The sequence below is a fragment of the Ovis aries genome, chromosome 20, assembly GCF_016772045.2.
Source record: "Ovis aries strain OAR_USU_Benz2616 breed Rambouillet chromosome 20, ARS-UI_Ramb_v3.0, whole genome shotgun sequence".
NCBI lineage: Eukaryota > Metazoa > Chordata > Mammalia > Artiodactyla > Bovidae > Ovis > Ovis aries.
In genome coordinates, this window is record NC_056073.1 from 50340257 (window position 1) to 50364386 (window position 24130).

The window sequence follows — 24130 nt, forward strand, 5'->3', positions numbered from 1 at the left end:
CTGTAGGCGCCAGTCCAGTCTCTCCGGTTGAGTTCTTTTCACAGTGCCTTTAAGTGGAAAATCCTGAGACCTGAGAGTCTGGATAGCTGTTTTTTTCTTTTCTCTCTTTCTTTCCTTTTTGTAACATTCTGCTCCTTCCTGACTGTGTGACTGGACACTGAACATTTAGTGTTTTCAGTCTCCATTTCCTGACCTGTAAAATGAGACAGTGGGATTTATTAATCCCTTTGGCTTTTTGAAATCTGTGTTTTTGACGGAGATTTTGTCCAGTGATTTGTGTTGCAGCCGTGCGCCTGGTGAAAATGCTTTCCCTGGGCATCCTGCCTCTGGGTTTCTCACGCTGCCAGAGCTCGTCTTCCCAGGGGCAGTCTCGTTCCAGTTCACAGCAGTGTCTTCTGTTCACCTGTGAGGCGTCTGCTTCTCTCGCTGGAGGTACAGATGACTTTGCTACTGTAACTGCGGTTAGCTGAAAATGCTTGCTGGACAGCGACTGGCACACTAGACTTGCTGTAGAGCGACCAGGACACCAAGACTCGCTGTGGAGAGGCCGGGCACACCTAGACACGCTGTAGAGACACCAGCACTCCAGACTCGCTTTAGAGAGACCGGCGCACTAGACTTACAGTAGAGTTATTGGCCCACCTAGAGTTAAAGCACATGGCAGGCAGTGTTGGTGAGGCTCTCTTCTTGCAGAAGGGGTGTGTTACTTCCTGGTGTTCCAGGTGATGTAAACAAGGAAGTTCATTTTATCAGTGGTCTGTTCTTCACCCAATTCTGCTTGTGCTTGTCTTCCTTTGTGAGAAGAAGCTTCCTGCAGTGCTTTGGCCGAAATGTACGGTCTGATTCAGGTGCATTTCGGAGGGGCCAGGTGCTCAGGTTGCATCTGAAACAGCATTCTTCTCATTCGTCCTCTGGGCTGGAAGAGGGTCCACGTTTGAAAAGAGAGGAGAAATGGTCCCTCCTCTCTCCGGGAAGGGGGGTGTCCAGGCACATCCGTGTGCGGTCGTGGGTGGGCATGAGGGTCTTCAGGGCTATTTCAGCCTTCTCTGGACATCAGGAGAACAGGGGACTTTCCTCCACTTCTTTCAGCTTTTCATAGATGTGAAATTTTAGATAATTTTTATCCTACAATCAAAATACGATTCAGTTAACTTCTAGAGTTGCTGTGAATTTTATGGGTTTATATCTGGAACATTTCACGGAGGTGAGGGATACAACTACTCAGGGACACAGCTGCAGCCCCAGGCACCGAAATCTGCCTGTTTTGGATTCTAGACTGTGGCTCTGGCCCCTGGGCTTTACAGCCCAGAACGAACATCCACCACCAAGCCGAGTGCGCCTCCAAACCGCACTGTGGCACTTCCCCAGGGGCGCTGGTGCCCACCTGAGGCCCTGCGGCCTGCCTAGTCCTCCGAGCTCCAGGTGGTCCTGAAGCTATGGGACCTCTGTGTTTGGGTCACTTGGGTAAAACAAGAGGCACCGTTGCCCTGTCATGACGGCAGAGCAACAAAAGCAGTTTGATTTGCCAATGAGTCCATTTTGGAGTTTTTATTACTGTGTTGGGTTTTGACATGGGCTGGTGGGTCCCGGAGGTGGAGCGTGTTTTCTGGGTGACAGTGGTGGGAGCCCCGGGCTCTAGTCCTGCCTCCCCTCTCACGGTGGGGACCAGGTGGGCAGCTGACCTCCACCTGCCTCCGTAGCTCACAGGCCAAGTGGCTGCTTGCCCTCCAGGGGTGTTCCTGTGAGAATAAGATAGAAAATACTTCTGTGTTTTGAAAATGTCAAAGCCGCAGTGCTTGCTTCAAGCTGTACGGCCTTTAATATGGAAAGGAGATTCTTTTAATAGCTGTGTGCAAAGTCAGATGGAAAGAGTCACAGTTAGAGTGTCAGCTCTCCAGTGAAAACGTTTCTGTGATGAGGACTGAGCCCAGGCTGGAACCTGTCCCAGAGTCAGTGTGCTCATGGTGAGTGAGCGGGGCTCTTAGTCCCTTAGCCCCTCGGATTTGCAGAGTCGGGTGTCCGGTTGCGGCGCTGGCTGCAGCCTCGGGGGTGACGGGTCAGTCTTCCACCTGTCTTGCTGGAGGGGCTTTGGCGCAGGGTTGGGGGCCAGGGGAGGCTGGGGCCCGGGACCCTGCAGCTCCGTTCCCACACTGTGTTGCCGGCCCTATCGCTCGGGAGGCCTGGCAAGGAAGTGGGGAGGAAGCGGGTGCCACCGCTGGTGCAGAATGTTCCAGGCGGCTGGAAAGTTTGAGGAGGGCCCGGTGAGAAGAACAGGACCTGTTGGCGGCGTCCAGCCCTGGCAGGTCTGCTTCGCATCAGCGTCTGGATAATCACAGCTCACCCCTCCCCCAGGGTCTCGCTGCTGCCTTTTTTTCCTTTTTTAAAACATTCTGGGCAACTGTGGTGAAGTACAGTGCATTTTAACTTTTTATTCCAAGAGAAACAAAAAATGTGCAAAGCATATAAGGCTTTTGGGTCCTGTCGATTGACCTGGCTTGTCTGAGTGTGCGTTGTACAGCAGTCTTGTCTGATTTACTTTGCATGTTGGGTGTGTGAAACCGAGCAGCTGTGTGTATATCACGAGAGGGGAGGAAAAGGACTATGCTAGACAGCTTCTCTTCTTCTCTGCATGAGTCTACATGCCGGAGTATTTGTATCAAGGAGTCAGAAGAAAACTTGCTGCATGTTTCAATGAACCACAAAATGTGTCCCTGATACCCTTGCCGAGTGGTCCTGCCTGAGTTCGTTCTGACTTCTGCGCCAAAGTGTGAACCCCCCTGAGGCAACCGCGCCATTTCCAGAGCGGCAGGGTGTCTCCAGTCCCAGCTTTGAGTCCAGCAATGATAGGAATAAAGCCCACTTCATTCTTCTTATTCCTGGAGTATCTGATAGACACCTTTGAACCTCAAAAGGATATTTTAAGGTTTTTTCAAACTTAGGAAACCAAAGAAAACCCAAGTGCTCCCAACCAGATTTGCGCACAGAGCCCCAGCAGTTGTGAAGCCTGGATGGGTGAGGGGCCTGCCTGGGCTGGGAGCAAAAACACAGCTACGGGCTGGTTGTGATGCTCCTGGTCACCCGGGCAGGGCTGGGGCGGTCTGCACCGTCACTGTCTCTGGCACCGTGATTTTGTGCCGTGTGGCCTCTTAGTGGTTCAGTTAGATGACTCTCATGCTTTCTTTCCCTGAAAGTGGCACATAAAATGCACAGACCCCCTCTCCTTACTTAGGCATTTATAAAAGAATTTTAGAAAATAAGTTGGGAGGGGATTCCCTGGTGGCTCAGTGCTGAAGAATCCGCCTGCCCGCACAGGAGACATGGGTTCGATCCTGATCTGGGAAGAGCCCACATGCCCTGGAGCCGCTGAGCCCGTGCAGCACAGCCACTGAGCCTGAGCTCTGGAGCTCAGGAGCCTCCGTGAGAGGAGATGCCACAAGGAGAAGGCCCACCCTGCAACTGCAGAAGGGCCCCCGCCTGTCACAGCTAGAGAAGGGCTTGGCTGCAGCAGAGGCTCCACACAGCCTAAGTAAATAAAATAAAACAAAAAGCAAGTTGCAAATCTCTGTGTTTAGTCTGACACCTTGATCTTAGAGAATGCGCGACTTAAGATGCATCCAAACGAAGCTCTTAACTAGTCTCCATAAAATAAGTGCACTCCTTCTGCTGAGCTCCATCCACGTGTGCCTGCACACGGGCAGGGATGACACAGATCTGATCACGTCTACTGCCCCTACCCAAAACCCCTGAACCCTTTCTCGTCACTTTCCAGACCCTTGGGTTCGAAGCCTGGAGGGCCTCTTCTCCACATGCTGGCTTTTCCCAGGGATGTCAGCACCCTGCATTGTCGGCCCCCTCCCCGTCCACACCCTGCCCTCTCCCCAGCCCCCACAGCTCCTGTCTCATCCCTCCCCCAGTGACCCCCACCCCCGATTTTGTCAGAGTCCTATTTTATGTCCCAGCAGCACCAAGGCCTCTGCAAGGCCCACAGGTTCTGTGTGTTTCACACGGCTTACAAGTGGCCAGGCCTGAACCAGATCCACCAGCCTCTGAAACCTCACGTCCTGCCCGTTGCCCCAGTGTCCCTGCCCCCAGTATCTCTCCCTGTGGGGGTGGTGATGCCAGCGGCCCCCGCCTCGTCCCCCCGCAGGCTCAGATGAGCTCCCGCCTGTGGCAAGGCCTGGAGGACAGCAGAGCAGCGCGCGGTGTTCACGTCGGATGTCGTCTGAGCCGTCTTTCGCGTCGGTTGCTGTGGGCCGTGTTTACGTCCACAGAGCCCCTGAGGGCTGCTCTCAAGCCTTGGTCGTGGCTGCGGCGGGTCTGACGTTGTCTCTCCTTGTCTTCCAGGACGGCTCCTACCTGGCTGAGTTCCTGCTGGAGAAGGGCTACGAGGTGAGTCCCTGAGCGGGTGGAATCCCGCGGCCTCCTGCTTCCTCTGCTTCCTCTGTGCGTGTTTTCCACGGAAACTCTGATAAGGAGGCAGGGGCGGAATGAGCCCCCGGGCCTGTCCCCGCGCCAGCCCATTGTGCAGTTTATCTGCCGGCGAACGCGGGCGGCCCCCCCTCCCCGCTCCCGGCTCTGCAGGCTCCCCACATTCTCAGATAAACCAGCCGCCAGGCCCGCCAGGCCCTTCTCGGGTGACTTTATGAGGTCGTGGCTACACAAAAAAGTCCTGCTCCCAGTGAAGTCCCTTGATTTGCATCGAGCAGTAACAGCTCGCTGCCCTCCAGCCTGAGCGGCAGAGTTGACCTCAGGACGCTGGCTTTCCGGCTCTTGGCCTGTGGGCTGGGGCGGCCAGTGCAGCGGCTGCGTTTGCTGCCCTTGCCCTCATCCTCCTTTCCTGCCTCTTCTCCTCCTTCCAAGTTTCCTGCTTTCCCCAAAACAAACAAGAGTTTTATGTATGAAATGGGTGTAGCTGCGTGTGTGCACCTTACCCTTTTTAAGGACGGTGTTTGGATACGTGCCTTTCTAGAGATTTGTGCTCTGCAGTCAGCAGAATCCTGAGCAGCGGCCCACATGCTCCTCCTGATTCGGGGGTGTTTGCATGAATAACTTGGGATGCCACATTTTTCCAATGGCAGGTGCGTTGTTTAAAAAATGTGCACCATGGACCAATGGAAAAGCAATAGCAAGGAATCTGGCAGCTAAGCACCAGCAGGATTTGAAGAAAAGGAATGTAGTGTTTTTGTTTTTTTTTTTTTTACTGTAACTCATAAGTTTTGAGAACTTTGTTAGACTTTAGGAGCAGATATGATTAAACCTTCTGTGCCTTTATCAAATAATAACTAGTTCTACATCTTGTAATGCCATCAAGATAGGTAAGATGTAATTATAGAAATATACGTGTACACACGTTCACATACGTGGATTCCTGTAATAACTGGGTGATCAGTATGTATTCTGCAAAGCAGAGCATTTTAGAGTTATGTTACATATGATATCATTAGAGAAGGAAATGGCAACCCACTTGGAACAGGCCAACTCCAGTATTCTTGCCTGGAGAATCCCATGGACAGAGAAGCCTGGCAGGCTACAGTCCATGGGGTCACAGAGTCAGACACGAGTGAGTGACTGAGTGTGCGCACACACACACACACACACACACACACACACACACACATTGAGTGGTCATAAAGAGAGCAGAGCTAGCCTGTGTTCATTATTTACAGGATATCTGCAGGTGTCATCTTGTGATGAGAAAAGCCAATAATTCTCAGGTTTTGTAGAAAATCTCCCTTTAACCTTTACGGATTTAATTCTACACATTGTTAAAAGTGCAGAGGGCAATTTGCCCCTTTGTAGCGCCAGCCAACTTGGAGCAGGGGGTGAGCAGGCAGGGTGCTTCCGAGGCAGCCCTTGGCCATCGCCACGCAGGACTGTGTCCTTATCCTTTGCCCGCTCCACGGCCTCTCCGGGACTTAGGAACTGCGTACCCGTGGCCCCCAGATCGTGGTGAAGAGCCGGTGAGATGCATGTGGGCAGTGGTGCAGAGGAGCCCGGGCCCGGGGGCTGACCCCAGAGGCAGGGGTGTAGCTCGGTGCTGACCAGCAGAGGGACTGGTCAGACTCTGCAGGAGGCCCTTGGCCCGCCTGTCACTAGCACCAGGGAAGGGCGGGTGTGTGACGTTGCCCAGGTCCCAGCCCTGCGCCCACTTCTTCTCATCGTGAGGGAAAGGAAACCAGAGGAGCGAAGCTTCCCGGGAAGGTGTCTCTGGTTTCAGGTGCCCTCCTGGCATCGTCGTTAGCAGATAAGCCGACAATATGCTTTCGTACCTATTTGTGCAAAAATACAGAGAGAAACCAGAAAAATGAAGGACACGGTCAAACCCTTGAAAAGCTGTATCTGGGAGCATGTGGACAACCTGTGTTGCTCCACTCGGTGACAGGGGCACAGGGACTCAGAATGTGAAGAGGACAGGTGAGCGCGGGGTCCCTGCCTGGGAGGAGCCGTCCCCAGGGAGCCTCAGGAGCGAAGAGCTGGTGGGGGCTGTGCAGGCCCCGGGCGCTGTCTGCTAGGACCAGCTCCCGAGCGTCAGTTCCTCAGCTGTGGGTCCTTCCTTCTGAGTTGCTGGAAATCCTCGAGGCCTCGGTGCAGAGAGGCCAAGCTTTCCGTGGCCTTCCCTCTGCAACGTGCTGGCTGTTGGCCTGACGGCCACGTCTGCCCTCCATAGGCCGAGGTGCTGGCCGCGTGGTCTTGGCAACACCCTGGCCTGTGGATGGGAGTCACGATCGGAGGGGCAGTGAGGGCGCTGTGCTTTCGCTCTGCAGAGGACACTCTGTGCGCGGGCATGGCCCGAGCGAGCGCGGTTACTGCCCGTATATGTGCAGGCCGCCGCCGTGCGTGCGCGGTCACAGCCCGAGCAAGCGTGGTCACTGCCAGAATGTATGCCGGCCTCTGTCCGTGCGTGCACGGCCACGGCCTGTGCGTGCAGGCTGCCACCCGTGAGTGCGCGGGCACTGCCAGTATATGTGCTGGCCTCTGCCCGTGCGTGCGCGGCCACGGCCCGTCTGTGCAGGCCGCCGCTTGTGTGTGCGCGGGCACCGCCAGTATATGTGCCAGCCTCTGCCTGTGCGTGCGCGGGCGCGGCCGGTGCGTGCGCGGGCGCGGCCCGTGCGTGCGTGCGCGGCCACGGCCCGTGCGTGCGTGCGCGGGCGCGGCCCGTGCGTGCTGGCCGTTGACGGAACCGCGTCGTCCGTCTTCTCGGCGGCAGGTGCCTCAAGCAGCCTCTGGAGGACTCTTGACTCCAGGAGAAACCGCGACGGGGAGACTTTACAAATCCAGTGGTGATGGCTTTCTGTTTTCTTCGCTGTGGTCAGTCAATTGACTGTGCTCAGTTAATCAGCATTTCTGTGTTACACAGCCTAATCTGACTCTTGGTTTTGAAGTCAAATCAGCTTTTTTCTCACATTATGAGAACTTGAAATTTTCTTTTTCATCACTTTATTTTTCAGAAATGCTCACTTCCATTTAACACCCTCAGATTTTTCAGAAATTTTGTTTTTCAGCTTCTGTAATTTAATAATAATTTTGGTTAAATTTAGTCGAAGTTAGCTCATTCATCTTTTCACTTTGGTTTCCTCGCTCATTTCTTTTTCTCCAAAAATCCTTATGAAAACAAACAGAAAATCCTACATATTAAATACATCCCTTCTGTAAGAAAAAGCCACTAATCTCAAATTCTTAACTAGATTATCCAACGTGCACACATTTTGGCTTGTCTTAAAGTTTGCATTTCACCTGTCTCAGAAGTAGACAGACTCAGCTTTCATTAGTTCTTAGAATAATACCTGCTGTCATGGATTAAACATTTGGCAGTCTTTCTTCCCCTATATACACATACCAAGAGTTGGGAGTGAAGGGAAATTAAAACACAATTTTTTTTCCTTTTAAAAAAGGCCCCAAACTAGTGCTTAATGCTTTTGGTTGTAAGTGTGGCAGTGAAGTCCTAAGTTCTTTACTTGCTGAGACTTCATGTAATTGTCTGATTTCCATACTGGGTCCATCAATGTCATTGAATATTTTTAACAGTCCTCTATGTTGATATAAAGGGGTTCCCTGGTGGCTCAGCTGGTGAAGAATCTGCCTGCAATGCAGGAGACCCCGGTTCAATTCCTGGGTCAGGAGAATCTGCTGGAGAAGGGTCAGGCTACCCACGCCAGTATTCTGGCCTGGAGAATTCCATGGACTGTGTAGTCCCTGGGGTCACAAAGAGTCAGACACAACTGAGTGACTTTCACTTTGTGTTGATATAAAATGTGTATGGATATAGCATTTCTCTTTGCTTTGGGCTTTTGGGATATGTGATTTATCCAGAGACCAGCCTTCAAGAGAAAAAGACTAAATCATATCATTTATAGTTTTTCATTGTCAAAACTAAGGTATCTGTTTTTAGAACTTAAAAATTTCCCTCTATCCTATTAAATAAAGCTCAAATTACATCTGAGATGTTTGTATTTCAGAAGTAACTGGTCGTAAATACCAGTTTTGATATGTATAAGTATACATGTGAACTTGGTTTTTATTAAACAAAGTTTATTAAGTTTATAGAGTAGCTGAACTGTGTTATTAACAACTTGAAAAATTGGAGACTATCAGGTTGAATTAATTCAAAGTTTAGGTAGAATTTTCTCTGCTTTTAAATTAAGTAATGGGTGTGTGTGTGTGTGTGTGTGTGTGTGTGTGTGTACGTACTAGGTCGCTTCAGTCATGTCCGATTCTTTGCAGCCCCATGACTGTAGCCCACCAGGCTCCTCTGTCCATGGACTTCCTTAGGGAAGAATACTGGAGTGGGCTGCCGTGCCCTCCTCCAGGGCATCTTCCCAACCCAGGAATCGAACCTGCATCTCTTCCGTCTTCTGCGTTGGCAGGCAGGTTCTTTACCACCAGCCCCGCCTGGGAAGCCCTTAAGTAGGGGGTTTGTGCACCCAAATCTCAGTGTAATGTTTCCTAGGTTTTACTGTTGGCTTCCCGAAATGTCAACCAAGTTTGTGATGTTCCTGTCTTAAAGTATTCTCGCGTTTGCACGCTTGCTTTGGTTTCGGCTCTCTCGGGCAGTGCTGTGGTTCTGGCTCTCCACATGAAGCATCCGGCCAGCAGGATCACTGAGTGTGGATGTGTCGGCCCCTCTGCAGAAGCCGGTTTCTTGCGTCTGCCGCGTAAAATGACGATGACATTTCTCTCTCTTTGAAAGAAGGTCTTATGTGCTTATAATTCCGCCCCCCCACACACACTAGGAATATCTGAGTCATGCCAAGGATTAATTTTTGTTCGAAATAGACAGAAAACGATTGAGTTAAAATATAGAAGTGTATTCAGCTGCAAATGAAACTACCCAACGTAGGAGGAACTCTTCTAAAATAAGAGAAGGATTAAAGCTGCCACCAGGAGAGCTGGAGCGCGGGCAGCCGGTGACATAAGCCGGTGTTAGCATTGGCAGCGTGGAGGAGGAAGTGAGAGCAGGTCTTGAACAATTTCTCTAATGTGTCTGACACAAATAGTCTTTTCTTCAGTGTCGGACAGGTATGCGTTCTGGTTCCAACTACTTTTTTTTCCCCTCACACTTGTCATGGTTAAGTCAAAGATAAAGATTGAAAGAAAAAAATCTCCCTTCCTTTGAGTTTCCTTCATGTCTTAAATCTCATAGGACCTCAGTCTTGTCCCTGCCCTGAACTGCTTCGCCTTCTTAGCTTTTCCACATGACTGCATAATAGCAGCTGCTCCCCAGTTCTCTTCTGGATGGAGATATATGTTTGTTTAGACACCCATTGCCTGCTGCAGAGCTCGGGGGGGGCCGGGCCGGGCGGGAGGCAGAGAGCCCTGACCTCAGGTTCAGTCAGAGAGACGGGCCAGGCTTGCGGTGGATGCGGCCTCACAGGGTCTGTCTTCAGTTCCAAATGGAAGAGAGATTCTTATCAGCGGTAGGACTAAGTGTGTGTGCTTGGAAAAGGAGACACTGGAGTATCTACAACTGAGCGCTCACTGTGAAGCCGTGTCGTCATCTAAATACTTTGGTTGAGATTGGCAGTGAAAACACTGGAAAGGGTTGGAGGGAGGTGCCTGCAGGTGGTGGCCAGGGGCTGGGGGAAGAGCAAGTGGTGGAATTATTTCTACTAATTCAAAATAACGTCTGTATATCACACTTATATGTTGTTTTCAAAAAGCAATGACCTCTGAGTTTCTGATCAGTCTTCATTAATGAGTTATAACTTACCCTTTTCCTTCCACATGATAAAAATGCAGGTCCACGGCATTGTACGGCGATCCAGTTCATTCAATACTGGCCGAATCGAGCATCTGTATAAGAACCCCCAGGCTCACATCGAAGGAAGTAAGCCATTTTCTGTCTCTAAACTCTCTTTCTGTGTAACTTCCTGTATTATGATAAGGTATTTTCAAGTGTCGTTCTCCTCAAAGCCCATCACACCCCAGTTATTTACCCCTGAGTTACCTGCCCTGACTGCTCTCTGCACACTCTGAAGCCCTTCGCTGCCTGCCTGTGGCCCTGGGCTGTGGGGTCATTGTGCTGAGGCTGTGCCCAGGGGCCTGGCAGGTGATGCTGCCTGAGAGCCCGCTGCAGGCCAGCCTTTGATCCCCTTCTCCAGGTGTCCCCGTGCCCTGGAGCCAGATCAGCTCCACACAGAGCCCACCTCTGCTTTGCACGTTTGGTCTAATTTAATCAAGCCAAGCAGTCTTTGTACACTAATTTTAAACATAATCGGGGAGTACAGGTCCAAAAGCAGATGCAGTCAAAACTCTCTGTGAATCTCTTCACAGGCGGTTGCCAGTCTCTGCAGTTGTGGTGGTCTTTGGTGGCATACTTGCAAGCTGACATCCCAGTTTTCTCATCTGACCTTGGCAGCAGGTCCTGAGGTCATGAATGAGTCTGTTTTGCCGGTGGAGGCAGAGAGAGGTTGACGCTATCATGGCCCGCAGCACGTGGCAGACGTAGGCGGGATGAGGACATGGGTACCGCCCGCCAGCAGAGACCCTCCAGGAGCCTGTACTCACTTCAAGGCCCTGAATATTGAAAGGTGTGGGTTCATTGCACAGCAGCGATGTCATCAGGAAGATGACCTGCTAGTTGTCTTTCCACCTCAATACTTAGGGTTTTCAGTGAAGCCTTTCTGAAAATTACCATCATTTTGTGCAAAATGCAGAAAGGCACTGCCATTGTCTTTAGCTGTAGACCAGAATGTAAAAGTAATGAACAGATCAAGTGAGTAGGTTGCCCCTGGCCTGTGCCACCTGTTTACAGCAGGGAAGTCCCTGTGGGGATCGGCTGAGATTTGGGATCAGAGCACTTTGGATGCCTTTCGGTCAGCCATGGCCCGTGTCAGCATTCCACAATGGCTTCAGGACTGTTTATGAAGGACTGGATGGACGCTTCTGAATAGAGCCATCCTCACCACCACAAATTTCTTTGGAGAGTGTACACTCTATTTCCAGATTTTCTTTGAATCCCATTCTTTTGTGGTAGGTCTTACAGTCATCTGGGCGCCATAAGCTACATTAGTTGTGTAACATCTGTGACGATTTTGTTTGTACGGAAAGCGCATCAGAGTTTTCACAGGTCCTTTATAGACGTGGCAGCAAGCGTGAGCCTCTGCTGTTTCGTGTCTTTCCAGATGACAGTCACGGGCTGCCACCCCAGAACCAATCTAGGCTTCAGGTTTTCGGAATGCACGGTGCGGTTCCCTTCCCGCTCACGGTGTGTGTTTCAATTCTGCAGACATGAAGCTGCACTACGGTGACCTCACCGACAGCACCTGCCTCGTGAAGATCATCAACGAGGTGAAGCCCACCGAGATCTACAACCTCGGAGCCCAGAGCCATGTCAAGGTGAGCCGCCCGCCAGAGCGCGCTTTCTCTGCTCTGTCCTGAGGTTCGCATTTTCCTTTTTTCTGTTGCTTCTTTTTTTCCCCATTTTGTGTCTTTTAATTTTTTTTTAAAATTGTTTTTTAAAGTTTACTTTTAATTGGGGGGAAATTGCTCTACAGTGTTGTGTTGGTTTCTGCAGTACGATGAGGCAGACTGGCGCTCCTCAGTCCAGCCCTAAAACCACTAGCTCCAGTCCTCGAGTTTAATTCTTCGCACTGGTTTGGGTGTTAAGAATCTTAACAGAAATGCTAATACAGTTTTTAAAAGTATATTCTCTGTTAGTGAACAGTGTATTAAATCTTACTGATGACATTAGAGTAAAAGTATTTGTTTCTTTGGGGTTGATCTTACAGTCACAGACCCCACTTGGATGTGTTTTCTGCTGCCTTAACTCACATTGTGCATGAAGTCTTTTGTTCAAATGTTGGAAAATTAAGTCAATAAAACTTCTATTTTAATATTAATTTTTGGTAGTGATGATATTGCTGGCTGAGAAAATAGTATTTTTGAGTGCTAATATGTCAGAATTAATGGAATTAACATTTTCTTGTGAGTGGTGAAAATTATTGGGAGGAAAAACTCTGTCTGGACTCTTGTTCCTTCAGTTTTGTGGCACACGTAGCTCGTGCTGACTTCTTTCCATTGATTTAGGCAGATTCTCCGGGGGTCTGTCTGCCTCTCCTTAGAGGAGGGTCTTTCTGGAACCTCAGGAACTGCCCCCAGCGTTCTGGCAGTCTGCTTGACTCCATTTCTGCTGCTGTGTCCGAGTGAGAGCTGCAGCCAGGGATGGTATGAGTCCTTTTAGATACGTGTTTAATTAGGGTAGTTAGTGGAGCTTAGAAATACAAGCAACTAACTCCAAGTCAAAACAGCCCCCACCCCCAAACTAAAGGGAGCAGGAACTCTGTCAGCATTTATGGCTGTTTCATCAGTAAGCCTGGCATTCTGGCTTCAGAAACAATTTGAGGTGGTTGCTGTTTGTCCACACCCCCAGCTTGGAGTGAAATGGAAACTAGATGCCTGTTTTATAGTCTTTGCCAGTTTAAGGAAGAAATTACAGACAAGATCAATGAAACCAAGGGTAGCACATAGTAAGAGAAGCAAGTAGAAGGCCTGATCTCATTATTGACGCCAAAATTAGACCCTCACAGCACATTTTTCTCCAAGATGTCAACTTTGGAGGACGGCAGCCGATCCACCGATAGTGATACTTCTTTACCAGTCTGTGCTGTGGCGGAAGGTGCTTGTTCCCTTCCCTAGTTTCTGATGATTCTGTTCTATATCCACGCTTAAGCTCTGGGCTGTGGAAGGTGTCAGGGTCTTGTCTTTTGGTGAGCACAGAGTCATTTTTCTAAGTGAGTCTGAGTGTATTTTCCATCTGAAAAGCTGTCTCTGGCATGCTGTGCCTCGAGGGCCTGTCCCCTCTCCTCTGGAGAAGCAGTAACTGCCACTCCAGGAGTGAAGACTTTATCCTGGATTGAGGCAGCCTGTCCATCTTCACGTTGTAATTTATCTCTAGGCTTCTTGCTGTCTCCAGACAAAACAGAGTGTTTTGGAATGAATACTCTGTTACCCAGCTTCCTTTAGATGAGGACCTTTCCTTTGTGATGGTGTTTAATAGATGGTTTATCACCTCTGGAAGTCATCAGGTGGAATGGTGGGAAAATGCAGGGTATTTTATAGACTTATGTGTATTAGGACTTCCCCTGTCATTTTTAGCATTAAATGAGTCAGTCTTCTCTTTCTCCAAAATGGGTTTGTAATTTGTTCAGAAAGTCCAGTATGCTTTCCGTACATGCCGCGTCCTGGTGTGTCTGGTTAGCACCCCAGAGTGGCCGGGCTGTGCATACAGAGACCACAGGGGCTCAGCTGATTTCCTCTAAGCGGCTCCACGTGAAGTTTTATCTGTTTTTATTGGGTTTTGTCTGCTTCGCCTAAAGGCCAGCTAATGGGCAAAACTGGTGCTTAATTGGAGATGAATTTTGGCTTGTAAAATAGGTTCGCCCTTCAGTGGCATTTGCGTGCATGGCAGAGTGGAGCACCCACCTCCACCACAGGGGGTCTTGGCTTTCTCACGGATGGCAGAGGCGGGTGCTGACATCCTTGGGTCTTTAGAGATAGGTGATCTCAGTCTCGGGAAAGCGTGCATGGTGTCAGGGAGGTTCAGGGAGGAGTTTACAGACACTGTTAGTGGGAGCGGCTAGTTGAAATTGAGGTAAAAATACAAGGCTGAGAGTCAGAAGCGAGGAGACGTGGAACATGTTTGTGACATGATGTGCGCCCGACGTAAGCTGAGTGAGAAGTGTGCTGGGAGGAATGGGAGGTGGGCAGGTGGGGCACTGGACTGGGTTTGAGTGGCCTCTGTGTGTGTGTGTGTTTTTTAATTAGCCACTTTTAAATTGAAGTAGTTAGTTCACAATGGAATGTGGCTCCCTGGGCTGCACAGCAGATTTTTATTGTTTATCTATTTTATGTGTAGTGTGTGTTTATGTTAATTCCATAATTATTAATTAATTCATAATTAATTCCCTGAACTCCTAATGTATCGCTCACCTTGCCACCTGCTGTCCCTGGTGGCAGCCATAAATCTGCCATCTCTGTCTGTGAGTCCATTTTCTGGTAAAGAAGTTCATCTGTATCATCGTTTTAGATTCCACACACAAGCGATATCGTGTGACTGTTGCCTTTCTCTGGCCATCCTCACTTAATATGACACTCTGTAGGGTCATCCAGCCAGTCCATTCTGAAGGAGATCAGCCCTGGGATTTCTTTGGAAGGAATGATGCTAAAGCTGAAACTGCAGTACTTTGGCCACCTCATGCGAAGAGTTGACTCATTGGAAAAGACTCTGATGCTGGGAGGGATTGAGGGCAGGAGGAGAAGAGGACGACCCAGGATGAGATGGCTGGATGGCATCACGGACTCGATGGACACGAGTCTGAGTGAACTCCGGGAGTTGGTGATGGACAGGGAGGCCTGGCGTGCTGCGATTCATGGGGTCGCAAAGAGTCGGACACGACTGAGCGACTGAACTGAACGGAACTGAGGACCATCCATGTTTCTGCCAATGGCATTATCTCACTTGTTTCTGTCTAATATTCCATTGTCTATACGTACCACATCTTCTTTATCCAGCTGTCTGTCGATGGACACAGGTGGCTTCCAAGTCTTGGCTGTTGTAAACAGTGCTTCAGTGAACATTGGGGTGCATTTATCTTTTTGGCATAGAGTTTTCATCTTTCCTGAATATATGCCCAGGTGTGGGATTGTGGGATCACTTACTCTTGACTTTAGTTTCTGGAACCCCCATGCTAGTTTCTGTAGTGGCTGCACTAATTCACGTTCCCGCCAGCAGTGTCCCAGGCTCTCTTCTCCGCAGCTTCCCCAGCATTTGCTGTTTGTAGGCTTTTCGATGGTGGCTGTTGTGGCTGCTGTGAGCTGATAGCTCGCTGTGGTTTTGATTTGCGTTTCCCTGGTGTTTACTGACGCTGAGTGTCTTTTGCTCAGTGTGATTCCTTCAGCTCTGTTCTTTTGCCTGATTGCTTTGGCTGTTCAGAGTCTTTTGTGTTTCAAACACCATTGGTAATCTGATAGGGATTGCACTGACTGTGTAGATTGCCTTGGGGCCTATAGTTACTTTGACAGTATTGTTTCTTCCAGTCCCAAGAGCATATCTTTCCATCTGTTTGTGTTGCCTTTGCTTTCTTTGGTAAGTGTCTTACAGTTTTCAGAGGACAGGCCCTTTGCCTCCTCAGGTAGGCTTATTCTAGGTATTGCATTCTTTTCGATGTGATGGTGAATGGGCTTGTTTCCTTAATTTCTCTTCTGGATATTCCATTGCCAGTGTGCAGGAATGTGACAGACTTGTTTCCTGCAGCTTCACGCCACTCCTTGGCGAGCTTTAGGAGTTTGCTGTAGCATCTTTAGGAGCTTGCTGTAGCATCTTTAGGAGCTTGCTGTAGCATCTCTGGGGGCTTGCTGTAGCATCTCTGGGGTTCTGGGCGCAGCGCCGTGTCCTCTGCAGACAGTGGCGGTTCTACTTCTTCCTTTCCCGCCTAGACCCCTTCTATTTCCTTTTCTTCTCTGATTGCTGTGGCTAGGACTTCTAGAATTATGTGGAATGAAAGCAGCACGGATGAGCTCCTTGTCTTGTTTCTGAACAGGAGACAGATTCAGAGGTGAGTGGAGGTGGGGCTTCGCAAGTGCAGGAAGCTGGTGGTTGAAGGCGGCGGCAGCCGACCTGGGCGTGAGGTGGATGAAGCGGGAGGCCTGGTGAGGCGGCCTGCTGCCGTCCAGACTGGGGGCTTGTGGCCCCAGTGCCGGAAGCAGGTGTTGGAGGAGGGACTGCTGAGCTGGCTGGGGGTGCGAGGGGGCCCCCTGGACACGTTCTCCCAACAGGACTTGGGGGACACTCAGGTGATGCAGGTCAAAGGTAACTTAAAGCATGTTGTGAGGTTGGAGAAGGGTTTGGAGTTCAGTCCTAAGGATTCTCGAGAGGCTGAAGCCGAGGCAGCAGGTGGAGACAGAGGATGAAGGCTGATCCTCAGGGAGGGGAGCGCCTGGACTGGGGAGGGTGGGAGTCAGGGATGACCAGGGGACGGGAAGGGGAGACAGGAGGGTGGAGCCGCAGGAGCCGGCCAACAGATCAGGCCCCCTGAGGCAGCAGCGGCGTCTGCAGGCTGGGTGAGGGCCAGGCACGAGGCCTGGGCCATTAGGTTACGAGCGGTTTGTGATGTAGGGATGGCTCAGTGATGCGAAGACAGAGGGTCAGGAGAGAACCCACAGTGAGTGGCTTCCTCTCTAGAAGTTTCCTGCCCGGGGAGGGCCCACCGCAGCATCAGCCATAGGGTCTGACCTGCAGGGTTCTCCTCTTCCAGGATGTGTCCTGGCGATACTGACCTGGTTGGGGGCTTCCCTTTGAGAACCGCTGCCCTTGGTTTCTCTCTGTGTGATATGCACCTTAAATGCATTCTTCCTTTGGCGGCGCATGGTTTTTGTATATATAAATTCTCCATCAGATAATGACAGTGCCAGCTTGTAAAGCCGGAAACGGTACCTTCCCTCGGAAATGGGGAGGATGGAGGGAGTCTAAGGAGAATCGGATATATGTTCACAGCAGAATCCTCGACACTCAGACGTGTTCTGCCGAGCAGTGTGTGGCCGGTGACAGCGCTTACGTCCTGGCTCCCCAGGTGCTCTGGGGGAGTAGGTGAGCGCAAATCGTGATCACAGTGTCCCTGGAAAGCCCATGTTCCATGCGCTCTCCTTCTGTGATCTCACATCAGGTGGATTCTTAATGATGGACAGGGTCGGTGTGGGGAGGGCCCGCCTGATGGCAGCTGGTGATAGCAGGCTGTGGTGGGGGCTTCTGCCCCTCCCGCCCCCTCTCCAAGGCTCTGTGGGTCGGTCTCAGCTGCCTCCCTGCTCTCCCAGCAGCTTGTTACTGGGCTGGAATGGAAAACACGTATTTTGTTCCTTATAATCAATTTCTCTGTATGAACCAATTTTGTAGAATTTATTGTATTCATGAATAATAGTTTTTAAACAAAAATTCTTTCTGGGAGTTTAATGTTCGTAAGAAGTTGATTAGAATACTTCTCTTACTTGGGTTGGAGTTCCACAGAAAGAAAGCTCTGATATCAGCTCGCGCTGTTTCATTCCGAATCCGTGACCTCTGGACGAGGCATTGTTTGCGGCGGCCTCTCTTTGTGCAGGGCAGAGCCTGCTCTCGCTCTCACTTCCAGTTAATTTGATGTGGGCTATGGTATGCTAAAAGTAAGGAAAATAAAATAATGGGAAGTTGGTCTGGTTTCCTGTAGGAAACCAATGAGGATGAAATTGGTTCTTGGAAGAAACCCACAGTAGGCTGGGAAATACTGACTGAAGACATTTTTCTGAATCATAAACAGAAAAATTATGACTCATGTAGTGTAGGTCATCGAGAGGCTGATTTGATCTCATGTAGGAGAAAGTGAGAGACGACCAAAATGTACTAGTTATTGAAAGTAGTTAAACCCAGTGTGGTGACATCACCCCAGTAGGAACAAATGACCCGGCACGGGCCTGCCCATCTTGGGGGTGGGGGGGATGTTTGAGAGCCTGCTTTATTAGTCTTAAATCTTTGCCATGTAAATAATACGTTTCGGTAACTTCTGTCTTGAATTTCTCATCTGCTCGACATCCGTTACTGCTGTGACTTGGGGTTTTTCCGCCATTCCTTGCAGCTTTTTTGATACTGTCAGTTCATTCCTGAAGCCTCTCTGTTGGATGGGATCTCTCCACAGGGCGTCTAGCCCAGTGTGGCCCTGTGCTCTCACAATGTCATGTTGGAATTGCCTTTATTATTGTTGAAAAATGAAGATTATGCAATTATGGAAAGTTAGAGCTGAAAGGAGCTTTAGAAATAATTTAATGAGGTTTTCATTGTATAACTGAAGCTACCTGCTGCTCTGCTTGGTGACTGACAGATCCAAAACTCAGATCTTCATATTTGGCAATTTACTTTAAAGACCATCAAAGATGGTGACGATCTCCATTAGTGATAATTCTGATGTAAAATAGTCCTCGCCTTAAAGACTTTCTTTCCCCACGTACAGAAGTTTCTTCTTAAACTTTTTTTTTCTTGTGTGTTTGTGGACACAGAAAGTCATTTGACTCTTCTCTTTTCAGTTTTGGGAAGTATTTTCAAATCCCTTCTCAGTGTTCACGACCATTATGAAGTCTTTCTTTGACTTTCTCTTATTCACATTGAATAGCTCCATCCGTTTTGCTTGTTTTCTAACTCCTGAATTATCTTTATTATTTCCTTTTTGACTCTGTGGGTCATTTGTTTGATTCTGTCTCCTGACAGCCAGGAGGCCTACGTGCCCGAAGGTGCCTGGGGCCCCAGGGTCTGGGGGGCAGGATTTCCTCGTCCAGCTGTGCGGGCCTGGTAGCAGAGCCGAACATGGGAGCAAAAGGCCGAGTCTGATTGTCCTCCTGGTGGACGTCCAGCCCAGGAAGCGGGCAGGAAGCAGGGCTGACTGTGAGCCAAGGGGCTGGCGGAGCAGCCGGGCAGCCAGTCAGGGCCCAGGAGACGGAGCGGCCAGTGCAGGCGTGAGGCCAGTGCAGGGCTGAGGCTGGGGGTGAGGAGGGGCGCGGCGGGGGGGCCGGGCGACAGGCAGTCGCAGCCCTGCCCTCTCCCAGGGCTTCTTCCTGATGCTCCTGTTTTGTCGGCGTCGTTCAGTCGCTAGGCTGCGTCTGACTCGCTGCGACCCCGTCGACTGCAGCCCACCTGGCTGGCCAGTCCTTTACCGTCTGCTGGAGCTGGCTCAGACTCATGTCCGTTGAGTCGGGGATCCCATCTAGTCTCATCCTCTGTCGTCCCCTTCTCCTGCCCTCAGTCTTTCCCAACATCAGGGTCTTTTCCAGGGAGCTGGCTCTTCGCATCAGGTGGCCAAAGTATTGGAGCTTCAGCTTCAGCATCAGTCCTTCCAGTGAATACTCAGGGTTGATTTCCTTTAGGATTGGCTGATTTGATCTCCTTGCCGTCCAAGGGACTCTCAAGAGTCTGCTCCAGCACCACAGTTTGAAAGCATCATTCTCTGGTGCTCAGCCTTCTTTATGGGCCATCTCTGAAATCACTGAAAGTGAGAAGTGAAAGTGAAAGTCTTTCAGTCATGGCCTTACATGACTACTAGAACAAAACTATGGCTCTGACTGTACAGACCACTGTCAACAAAGCTCGTCCCTGCTCTTCACTGCCCTGCCTAGGCTTGCCATAGCTCCCCTTCCAAGGAGAAGCTTCTGACTTCATGGCTGCTGTCATCATCCACAGTGATTCTGGAGCCCATGAAGACACAGTCTGCTACTCTTCCCACCTTTCCGCCTTCTGTTTGCCATGAAGTGATGGACTTGATGCCATGGTCTTATTTTTTTTAATGTTGAGTTTTAAGCCAGGTCAGTAGTATCAGACTGTTTTGCAACCCAATGGACTGTAGTCAGCTAGGCCCCTCTCTCCATGGGATTTCCCAGGCAAGAATATGGGAGTGGGTTGCCATTTCCTTCTTCAGGGGATCTTCCTGACCCAGGGATCGAACCTGCATCTCCTGCATTGTAGGTGGCTTTCTTACCACTGAGCCATCAGGGAAGCCCACTGTTTTAGCGTATGTAACCGTAATTCCATGTGGGGTCTCTGAAGATAACTTATTTTGATTGTTAGATGTACACATTGATATAGGCTTGTATATTTTATAAGGTTTAAAATTAATTTTTATATTTTCATGTCTAACTCTCATATGTGCTTAGTGTGCCATAAGATCACTCTGGTATGCCAGCCAGTTGTTAGCCCGGTAATTGAGAAGGTGTCTGTTGGTGGGGGCTTTCCTTCATGCGGCCGTGAGACCCTGAGAATGGGTGAGGTGCCTTGTACATTGACCTGACATCCACACGGAGATAACGTGTGTGTTTCTGGAGAAATGGGAGGAGGGAGGAGATGGGAGGAGAGGGCCAGGCGCACAGAGCTGCGGCCTGGGCGATGCTGAGCCCCCGTGACCCGAGCGATGCTGAGCCCCCCAGGGCCTGGGCGATGCTGAGCCCCCATGACCCTAGCGATGCTGAGCCCCCGTGACCCCAGCGATGCTGAGCCCCCGTGACCTACGCAGGCTGCGCTTCTCTGCTTTTGTTCTCGTCTTCACTTTTTGCTGACGGATCCTGTGCGACTCAGTCCCTGTGATGTTTAACCTCTGTAGTTTGGCACGAGGTGAAGTTGCGGCACAAAAGCCCTTTTCACTTAACGGAGCACTGCTTGTGCAGATGGTGCTCGACCCCTCACGTGCGTGAGGCTGGCCGGTGCCTGCAGCCCTCAGGGGCTTGCTGAGGCGCTCGACCCCCTCATGGGAGTGAGGCTGAGGGTCTTGTCCTCTGTGGACGGTGTGCTGTGTTTGGGTCCCTAGGTGTCCTACGGCTCAGACTCCGCTTGGAAGCCTGTTACAGACCTGACAATTGAATTCAAATCTAAAACCACTTAAAAGTCCTTTCCATTACGAATTTAAGAATTTATATGAGAAAGTACTCCATGAAAGCTCTCCTCCCCCTATTCAGACAGATTGTCCTGTTTTGCTAGCCCGAGTTGGTATTGTAATTTTGATAACAGTTAATAATGCTTGGATTTTTTCTGGTGATTGGGGGACCACACAAAGGTATGTTTGTTGAGTTTGGCTCTCTTAATTCACTCATAAGTGACTTGCTAAATTAAATCCAAAGTATTATTTTATCTTTGCACAGTTAAGCCAAAATTAGTTCAGATAACTAACTGCACATCTTTATCGTAATACTGATTTCTAGATGGATCTGTGCACACAAGCAGTAAAAAGGAAGTAAGTCAGTGAAGGTGCTGTGAGTGAAACACTTTGTTTTAGACGTCTGACGACGAATGAAGAATTTTCTCTGGATTCTCGATTAGATTGGAGTACGTAATTTGCATAAACTAAGATGTGCACAAAAATAATGCCTTATTTAATCCCATAGATATGGTATCTGGATCTGTGTTTAGTAAATGTGCAGGTAAGAGGTACACGTAAATAATACCTGTGTTTGGTGGTGGGTTAGTTGATAAGTTGTGTCCAACTCTTGAGACCCCAAGGACTGTAGCCCACCAGTCTCCTCTGTCCATGGGATTCTCCAAGCGAGAATACTGGAATGGGTTGCCATGTCCTCCTCCAAGGGATCTTCCTGACTCAGGGATCAAACCCAGTTCTCCTACATTGCAGGCAGATTCTTTACTAATTGAGCCACCAGTAAATTTATGTTTAATACCATAGATCCTGGAAATTGTAAGAATTTAAACTTAACTTTCCTTTGAAGCACAAAATAGAGTTTGGTGTCTGTCAAACAAGATTTCTACTTTATCCTTTTAGTACAAATAGAATTTAATACAAATTCTCTTTGTTAAAGTTGGATCCTTGAAGTTGAAGTTGGTATGTATAGTAAGATAAAGTGAAATCTTTTCTACTTCAAAGAAATTTAACGTGTGATATCTTTTCAACGTATTTCTTTTGTAAATCATTAATTGTATGCTTTACCAGTGCAAGTAATAAATTGTATCGAGACTTACTTAATTTAGATTTCCCCTTTATCAGTAGGTTTCATCATTTTATCCTTCTTCTCACATTCACATGAAGTGTATGTTGTTTAGGAATGTCAATTAAAAAATCATTCATGATGAGTTTAAATGTGCTCTATTTACAAAGAAATACACGTATAGGCTTGGTTTGGCTTGCTAACCTATGTTTAGCTAGAAATCACTTTGATGGTTCTTAGGGAAAGTTGATTTCAATGATGAGCTCAACTGGTATGCAGTCTGAATCCTCCAGGCCAGGGTACTGGAGTGGTCAACCGTTCCCCTCTCCAGGGGCTCTTCCTGACCCAGGGATCCCACCCAGGTCACCTGCATTGCAGGTGGATTCTTTACCATCTAGCCACCAGGGAGCCCAAGAGCACTGGAGTGGGTAGCCTGTCCCTTCTCCAGGGGATCTTCCGGACCCGGGAATCCACCTGGGGTCACCTGCGCTGCAGGCGAGTTCTTCACCAGCTGAGCCACCAGGGAGCCCTGTGCTCGGTCAGCGTGTTGGTGATTAAGGGGGGCGCTTGCTGGACGACGTGTTTGCTGACAGCAGTTGTGCAGCCGCCGTGAATGGAAGGTCACTGTGGGGGCGGCCAGGGTGCGCTGCTGGTGGTGTTGGCTGAATCAGGGCTCACCTTCTCTCCGAGTCTCCTTTCCCTCCCTCCCCTGTGCATTTCACTGGCGCCAGTTGTTGTATCAGTAAAAAGTCTTTCAGAAACCAGTAGTGTTGACAAGCTAAACCTCTGAGGCTTGTTCTCTAGGACTATTGACAGCCTCGCTAGTCCTGATCAGAAACACCAGTGTCTGCCTTTACTGAGTAGATTAATTATTGTTTAAAAGCTCAGTAGAGGAAAGGTTTTGTGTGTTTTTTTGTTTGTTTTGCTTGAGGATCTTGAATGACTCACCCTGGAGTGGTTTTCTTGTTTGTTTGCTTTTTTGATGTTGACATCTACTGGGACACTTCAGAGCCTGTGTAGTCCACACCTTCGGAAAGGCTGAGGGCTGTCTAGGGTTCTGACGTGCTTCTCTGCCTTCCCTAGAGAGAAAGCATTTCGGCGTTTGATGATGGCTAGGTGATTACATCTGTGCTGTTGCTAGTTGAAATAATGTGAGTAGATGCTTTTAAAATCTGGTTTCTTTACATTTCCTTTATATTAAATATGAATATTACAAAAGTGACCATATCATTTGGCAGTTTTGCAAAATTATTTTTATTGCAATTGTTTGTGACTTAAAGCTTCAACTTCCTGTCACCTCTTCTTTTTCTGTCATGATGCTGTGGAAGTGGCCATTTTTGCTAAAATTTGTCAACAGCAGTAATGGAAAAGACTGTGGTTTTGGTTTATGTTAAATAACGCATTTTAGTCCTCTTCTAGTTTAAGAAGGTTGCTTCACAGAGAAGTAAATAGAGGTTCCTGGGAAGCTGCTACATTTTTTTTGTGGGAAAGCGGATTATTCCTGAAGCTTCCCTTCTCATCTGTCCGGATCAGAAACAGGGTTGTTTCTGGAGCAAGGGGAGCTGAGGGGGTGGGCGGTGCTGTGCCCGTTTCTGCACATAGATGGCGGCAGAGTGTCACAGACTGCGGAAGTCAGCCTGGCAGTTAGAACAGACGGGAATGACAGTGAGAACCGGCTTCTATCAGCCCGGGCGCCTGTGTCCTGTAGTTAGACACAAAATAGGAAAGAAAGCCACTGCTGATAACACCAGGGTGTAGGAGGATGCAGAAGGCCGTGAGAAGCTGCAATACACTGGCTGTCTGGACAGATCCCACGTGGGAAGGCTTAATCTTTGAAGGTATGGCACGCAGTCCTGGAAGACGACAGGACTCGGCTAAGACAACAGGCATGTCACGGTCCAGAGCCGGCCGAGGGCTTGGGGTGGCGGGCGGGGACAGCCAAGGAGAGACCAGACCCAGCAGCGCGGCCAGGGACAGCCTGCCGCCTGCTCACTCGAGCCGGTTCCCAGGAGGAAGTGTCAGCCCAGAAATCAGGCAAACAGTCCATGGGAACGTTCACTCAAAGGCAGCGTTTCAGAAACGGGAACTGCAGTCTCTTACGGCTCCGTCCCCTCGCTGGATCTGCTGTTCAGCGAACGAGGACAAATAGATTCCTTCAGAATGCGTCTGCAATCAGCAAGTCATCTAATGTCTTAAT

The 24130-nt window shown here is 49.5% G+C and overlaps 1 protein-coding gene across 5 annotated transcripts in view; it reads left to right on the forward strand.

The window, feature by feature from the left end:
* The window catches only part of GMDS (GDP-mannose 4,6-dehydratase), a 419605-nt gene that overhangs the window by 78309 nt on the left and 317166 nt on the right, over positions 1 to 24130 (forward strand). For all 5 annotated transcript variants that reach the window (XM_027958723.3, XM_042237513.2, XM_042237510.2 and 2 more), the window contains exons 2-4: positions 4345 to 4389; positions 10237 to 10324; positions 11726 to 11835. In XM_027958723.3, coding sequence (XP_027814524.1) covers positions 4345 to 4389; positions 10237 to 10324; positions 11726 to 11835 — 243 coding nt within the window. The remainder of the gene's footprint in view (positions 1 to 4344; positions 4390 to 10236; positions 10325 to 11725; positions 11836 to 24130) is intronic.